General features: G+C 38.2%; 2 protein-coding genes across 2 annotated transcripts in view; both read left to right on the top strand.

Annotated features, from left to right (window-relative positions):
- LOC103472800 (secretagogin-like) overlaps positions 1-2,611 on the top strand; it is a 4,346-nt gene extending 1,735 nt beyond the window's left edge. The window contains exons 6-11 of the mRNA XM_008422640.2: positions 139-216; positions 303-358; positions 1,083-1,128; positions 1,228-1,287; positions 1,621-1,689; positions 2,117-2,611. Coding sequence (XP_008420862.1) covers positions 139-216; positions 303-358; positions 1,083-1,128; positions 1,228-1,287; positions 1,621-1,689; positions 2,117-2,242 — 435 coding nt within the window. The 3' untranslated portion in view covers positions 2,243-2,611. The remainder of the gene's footprint in view (positions 1-138; positions 217-302; positions 359-1,082; positions 1,129-1,227; positions 1,288-1,620; positions 1,690-2,116) is intronic.
- Positions 2,612-4,164: 1,553 nt separating this feature from the next.
- On the top strand, positions 4,165-5,632 carry LOC103472801 (uncharacterized). Its single transcript, XM_008422641.1, has 3 exons — positions 4,165-4,301; positions 4,385-4,428; positions 4,498-5,632. The coding sequence occupies exons 1-3, from the start codon at positions 4,186-4,188 to the stop codon at positions 5,418-5,420; spliced, it is 1,083 nt and encodes a 360-aa protein (XP_008420863.1). The 5' UTR covers positions 4,165-4,185; the 3' UTR covers positions 5,421-5,632.
- Positions 5,633-7,196: the final 1,564 nt, after the last annotated feature.

Raw genomic sequence — 7,196 nt, 5'->3', positions numbered from 1 at the left:
TATATATATCTTTTTAAGTGTATTTGAATCTGACACAAAAAATAGAAAAATAATATTCAGAAGAAATAGAGGACCAAGTGCCTGCAGATTCTTACATCAAATTAGTTGTGTTGCTTATAAACTCTTGCCTCTCCACAGGGCTTCTTACAGGACCTGTTCCTCCAGCACAGGAAGTCCATCACGCCCCAGAAGCAGGAGGAGTATACCGAAACCATGGTAACAGGGCATCAAGTTGAGAACAAGTTGCTAAGATATCTTTTTCACTGCCTGGTGCCTTTATTTAGTCTTTTCTGTACCTGCAGATGAAGATGTTTGACAAGAACAGGGATGGCAGACTGGATCTGAACGACATGGCCAGGTACCACTGCTCTGAAAAAAACAGCAAAAACCTCTCTACCAACGACAAGCAGCTCGTTCTGCCATTGATCCCTGTTTCTTATTGAGCTGTTTGATTGAAGTTTTAATAAACGTGGGCCTCAATGGTGAACCCCAAACAGTCACAACGGACAGGCAATTGTACAAGTTTTCTTGGGTGCAACCAACAACGATACGCTGCTGAACCCACAAATGGATTTTCCTTACAAATGTGGCACCATTAAAGTAAAAATATAAAGGCTTTCCAGCTCTATAAGATTTCTTTCCATCAATCAAGGAAATAATCAATCAAGTACACATTTGTTTGGTTTTCATTCTGTGGCTGTATGAGGGGTTTCTTTGAAATCTTGTCCCAGGTAATTTCAAGAGCTTATGGAGCCCAAAGTTTCTGCAAAGTTTGCTAATTTACGGCCAATTTTGCTAATTGTATTAAAACCTAAAACTGCCTAACTGTATTTCACTTAATTCATTAATTGTTGTCTTGACTTTGCCACTTGTTTATAAAGTCTCTGTGATTTTTATGCTTCTTGTATGTAATGTACTTTTTAGATTTAAACAGAACATTTTAAAAAAAAGAGACTGTTCACAACATTGTTGATTAATATTTTATGCTTAAAAGCAGCAACTAATAACAAAATGCACCATAAATGTCAGAATGTATTGGAATTTTTGTTTTGCATTTTCACAATGTTTCTGTTTTTTCTTAGAATTTTGGCACTGAACGAAAACTTTTTACTGAAGTTTAAGACAGATGTGAGTTCAAATTTAAACTCCATTTCTCATTTATACGTTCTTAAATGAATTTTATAGCATCCTTCCAGACCTCATGAACTTTAAATCTAACTGTTTCAGGCTTGCAGTCTAGAGGACAGAAAGAGGGACTTTGAGAAGATATTTGCTCATTATGATGTTGTAAGTTCAAATTTTGGTTTGGTTTCATTCTTTCTCTTCTCTGCTCTTTTACCACCACATTAATAACGACTAATTGAACCTGATTTTCTTTTACAAATAATGTAAAGCCACATATGTTTTTTTTTATGAAATTGAAAGTTTTGTTATAGAATATTTCAGTTATGAGATGCAGCTGTACTGCATCACAAAATGCTTACTGTGCTCTTTAGATATTGTTCTTATGTTAAGATCTTTTATTTTTTTACAGTAAAATGCGCTAACCAAACTAAAAGTTAAAGATACGGTGATGCGACTTTTATGCCTGTATGGAGCTTAAGTATGTTTTGTGTGCAGAGTAAGACAGGTGCACTGGAGGGGCCTGAAGTTGATGGATTTGTCAAGGACATGATGGAGCTGGTGAAGGTAGAAAAAAAAACACATTTCCAGATTTTTTATTTTAATTTTATAAACACAGATGAAACTGCCTGTAGTCATATTTATATTGGCTTGCATGATGACTCAGTTGTTGGCATTGTAGACTTAATTCAACATGGTCTTGGGTTCAAATTCAGGCCTATCTGTACGATGTTTGCATGCTCTCCCTTTGCATGAGTGGATTCTCTCAGGGTACTCCGGCTTCCTCTCCAGTAGCCCAAAAACATGTGTCAGGTTAATTTTCCTTGTGTGTGTCTGTGTCAAATTCTAACTTGAGCTACAAAATTTTCTAGTTGAATGTATGTTTTTCCAAGGGTATGCAATTAATGTTTAAAATAATATATGGATGGATGGACAGAAACGCTGTGACCTCTGATTTTCCTTCTAAGAGCAGCTCTCTCAAACTTTTCTGCAGCCCAGTATCAGCGGGATGGAACTGGACAAGTTCAGGAAAGCCCTGATGGGTCACTGTGACATCAACAGAGACGGAAAAATCCAGAAGAACGAGCTTGCTCTCTGCCTTGGCCTCAAGCTCAGTTAACCCTTCATTAACCCTAAGTTAACAGGTCTTTTTTATCTTGAATTCCTCTGTGCTATCTTTATATTCACCTTAAGGCTCTCCATTTCTATCCTTTTATTCATTTGACCATTTTTTTGCTACTTTAAAGCATTTTTATTGTATTAAACTAATTGGATGTATTAAAACTATTTATTTCTGTTTAAAAAAAACTACATAAAACTAAACCTTACAGGCAGAAGAAGATGCACAATTTTAAATAACTTATCTGAATTATGTGAAGCTTTGTGATGTGATAATGTACAATGTGAACTAGTATGTATGATCATATTGTGAAACTAGTCAAAGCAGTGATGATTGAATATATTAAATAAAACTGTCATCTGTGTATGATTTTCTGAGTAGGTTCAACGGTCACTTGCACAAACACAAGTTACAGGTAAAATAGAAATCAAAGTCTGACAATAGGAGCAGTTTTATTATTATTACTACTATTTTAATATATGATGAAGAAGTATATATTTAAAATAAATCCCTGAATGAATGAATATGAGGCGGCTTTGCTTTTAGGTCTGCTTTTGTCCTTTACTGCCCCAGTTAGAAATATTGATTTAAGTTCCACTGATGTTCAAATAGCAGCTCCACTTAAATTTATGCCACAAATTATCCATACCCCCAATTTAGGTTTAAAGTATTTTTTTATACTTACCTCCATATTTTTTTTTCTTCTGACAGGAAGTAAAATAACATTTTGAGTGATGAAGCCAGAATCCTGGTTTGATTTTGATAGAGAAACTCTGGAGGGAGAAAATTAGATCGTAAAGAGTCCCTCCAAACTTTTACATCTTCTCACCAAAGAAAAACAACCAAAATACCTGTGAGTAAATGCCCAAAGCTAGTTAGCAAAGAATTTGATTGCTGAAATTTGAACAAGATTTTTTTATTGATTATTGAAAAGGATATGAAGGATACATATTTATATTTTATATTGATTCAGCCTTTTTCATTGTTTTGCAACATTTAGAGGACTTGGCAGCAAAACACTTGAAGGAAAATATTTTTACATCCAATCCAACAACTTTTAGCTTAATTGTAAGTAGTGCAAAGTGAGAGGCAGAAATAGTTCATTGCTAATATCATTATGGATATTATCACTTCAGTTGTGCTAATATCCAGCTTCTGCTATTTATTGAGCATAAGCCAGCTTTCATAGAATTGAAAGTAAAGAAATTATGCGTTGGGTGTAGATTATTCATATGCAATCAAATAAAATCCACTCAAAGTAAAGTTAGGGTTAAACCCGCTTCAGTTCACATCTAATTCTAATCCAACACTGTCAAATTCAGTTAATCATAGTAATGTTAGTTGGTATGGATGTTGCATTGCCTTTATCAGAAAATATGAAGTTGCTGCTTCCACTCACTGTTTTCCTCTGCCTCCTCAGAATCAGGATTGTGCATGAAGTCAGATATATAAGATGTGACTTATATATCTGCACAGAGACCTAAAAGAGCTAAATATCCTCAAGTTTCCACAACAGGCACCATGTCCTGCCAATAACTTCATAAACACAATGCAGTAGAATAAAATATAAAYACGTATTTGTCATTGCATGTAGAAAAAGGAAATGGAAGRAAAATATGATTGTGTTGTATTTATTCATTCATTGTTTGTCATTTAAATTCATTATGAGCCAGAGGAGAAAAATCTCATTGTTGAATAAWGGTATAAAAAAAACMCTACAGGAAGGAMATATTGAAGCCCAATGCAAGAACTTCCTCTTTAAGAGACTATAGCAGCTGGCTGGCTCACAGCTGTGAGGAATGAAGCTAAGTGACGTCCCAAAAAAAAAAAAAAGTCAGCCATGTTCCCAAAAAAAGACTCCAAGCTGCTTCCAATTATTAATCAGTGAGACACATGGCTAGCTGACGTCTGAAACTCTTTTAAACGACCATTGGAGCTGGTGGATGTATGACGCTAAGACTGGGGCTTCTTTTCTTAGCAGTCTGTACAGCAAACAGTTTACGGACTGTCTTGCTTCAGGTTTTCTGAACAAAGAAATGACTTTTGGATTACATTTGAGGTTTGACTACACTTCAACATTTTGCAGGGTGAAATTACGATGTTAAATGAAATGACTAATTCTGATTAACTGGTTTCTTTCAGCATTCTATTGCTCTCTCTGACAACCTWTGGATGGCTTGCAACAGGTATAGATTCATTGAGCTCACAAGATGTCTCATAACTACCTCTGACAAATGGCTTTATTTTTCCCATAGGAAATGTCTTAAGATACGCAAGTAGAAATCTTGGCCCTTCAACTCGAGCTGAGATTCTGCGCCGCTCTTACCGACCTGTTGCCGCCAGTTATCGAGGCTCTCTACTGCCAAGAGGTTCTGTGTCTACCTCAACTTTCCTTGGAGATTTATCAACTGAGGCTTCCAAACTATGGGGCTCAGTTCCTAGCCAAGGTCAAAGGGGTTATGGCAGGCAAGTAAGTAGTTACAGTCAACCAGGAAGTGTATCTAGCTACAGGTCTGCCTCAGCTCTGWCTTGGCAGCAACAGCCAGGTGGCCTGCTCCATAGGGGTCCAGGAATGAGGGAACTTTCATYTCAAGGGGAGAGGCGCTATGGCTCAAGTGTTGTCTCCAGTGGTGCAATTGAGATTCGTGCACCAMCTCGGCTGCAGCCCAGTTCACCTGGCACTGGCGTACAGTTGACTCCAGAATCTGCTTCCCAACCACCCAATCAACATCCTGCATTCTCTTCACCTGCTGTACTCCAGACCAAGGTGGGCATGTGGGACACTGTCAATCTTCCAAGCGCCAGGTCAGAATCCACTGCTAGACGACACCAACACTCTTTGTCAGTGCCTGCTATGCTGGAAACCAATCCTGGCCAGTTGGGCATCTATACTTCTAGTGTACAGGCTCCAGAGTCAACTGCCCAGCGACACCAAAAGGCCTCAGCTTTTTCAGCTGTACTGCAAACCAAAAATGTGTGGGGTAGTGTGCCTTCCTCTGACTCCAAACGAGTCGGTGCTAACTTGAGGAGTTCTAGACCAGTAATGCCTGGATGCCATCCTAGAGGGCTRCAATCAGGCTGCCATGCCACCTGGCAACAGGCAAGGCTGCTGGGCTCTCTGGCCTCCAGTGTACCTCAGAACAAGGATCTCTTGCAAGATGCCAGTGCAAGTTCATAAATGAAGCTCTAGATTAGTTAATGTGGCCTACCAATGTGGAAGTTGACTACAACTGTCAAACAGAAACGGGCTTTAAGATCTTAACTGTAAGTCGCACTATCATTTTGATGACGCACACTTGAGTAATGTCTATAAATGCTGTTTCTGTGCTCAAGTTTCCAATCCTCTGGTCATTTGTGGATTCATACTGAAATAAACTGCTTGAAACTGTTTTGCATTTGTCTATTGCAAGAGCTACCACAGATGTCTAAGCTTTAATATTTTAGAGGCTCTGACTTGTTTCACCACCTGGGTGTAACTGCTGGCAATATGGAAGAAATGTTCTGTAGCTAGTCCTTTAAGGTTGAGAGCTGCACTAGAACTAAGTGTAAGCCAAGGGCGTAGGAACAAGTTTATCATTGGGGGGACACATATCGGAAACTTGAAAGATCTGTAAATAGCTTGAGCAAAAATTTCAAACAATGGTGTCATCAAYGTGTTGCTCTAATCTGACCCCTTGTAACGTGTTACTATTTACAATCCAATAATCAGATTAAAGTTGCGTATTTTATTTTTAGAAAACACATTGTTTTCTTTTTCCTTGGAGATACGTTTCATATGTAACACCAGCAACACAAAAGGAAAAGATGCAAATTTTCTAGCTGATGGATGAATTTTTCATTGAGTGATCAAATTACTCTTTCAAAGTAACTGCCATCCATGGCAATAAACTACACTATATATAATGTGTGTAGACCTGTCACAATAACAAATTTTTATTTTTAATAAACTATTGTTTTTAGACCATTTTTTAGTAATGTTAATGGCAAAATTATAATGCAAGCACACAATCTGAAAGATCGGTAAACTTTATGAACATTTAACACTGCAACTGGAAGGCATTTCAAATATCCAAAATAAATTAACAAAACCACAAATAAAATTAATTTTGAAGTCTTTGTAAAAAATTTTCCTTCAAAAAAAGGTTTAGCTGAGACCAAAGCACCAACCTGAAAGCTTTTATCATACAGTTTTTTTGTAGAAAGAAATAAAAAAAAGTGATAAATCATGCCAATGGAAATTATTGAATTTGTTTTAATTTATCATGAGTACGGAGCTCGGTTCATTGTGCGCGTTGAAGCGGACACGCAGCCGCACGAGCTGACGCCGCCGCATGCGCAGCGTGTCGCAGCGCCTCGTGCATCTCTGGATCTTTGCAGCTCGGTGCGAATCACGCGCGCCGCTCTCCCAGGCGGCTCCAATGTAAACCTTAACTATAAACGCCATACCGCTGTCTTGGCTCAAAAACGCGAACTGTTACAACCGCGACCATAACTCAGCCTTCAGGAGAGTCAAAGGGAGATGAAAGCTCGGCGGGTGGGCTGGTACAGTTTATAATCAGATAAACAAAAACTCTGCATGGTTGTTCTAATACATTGTTTTTTAAAATGTCCTTCACCTCTTAAATTATAACAGCTCTCTCTGTCACAAAACATTTTCTGTATATTGGGTGGAAGTTGCTGATTTCTGACCTTAAACATAAATTKTACAGAAAAGACCTCCATCACCTCCAGGGGACAACTGTCAGCCTCCTGTTGGGCATTTGGACTGAAAACTGTGTGAGACTGAGCTTTAACAACCTCAGCTGGTCTGCTGTCCAGTATCAGCGTAGAGGAAGAAAAGCTAAACATGCTTCAGAGCTGTGAGAGAAGACGACTCTGAACTGTTGACGCTTGTTTCATCTGTGGACAACATGGACATTTCCTGAGGGACGATCTGGACAACCCAAAGATCCAA

Source organism: Poecilia reticulata, linkage group LG11 (assembly GCF_000633615.1).
Source record: "Poecilia reticulata strain Guanapo linkage group LG11, Guppy_female_1.0+MT, whole genome shotgun sequence".
Classification (NCBI taxonomy): domain Eukaryota; kingdom Metazoa; phylum Chordata; class Actinopteri; order Cyprinodontiformes; family Poeciliidae; genus Poecilia; species Poecilia reticulata.
This window is presented reverse-complemented; position numbering and strand designations above follow the sequence as displayed.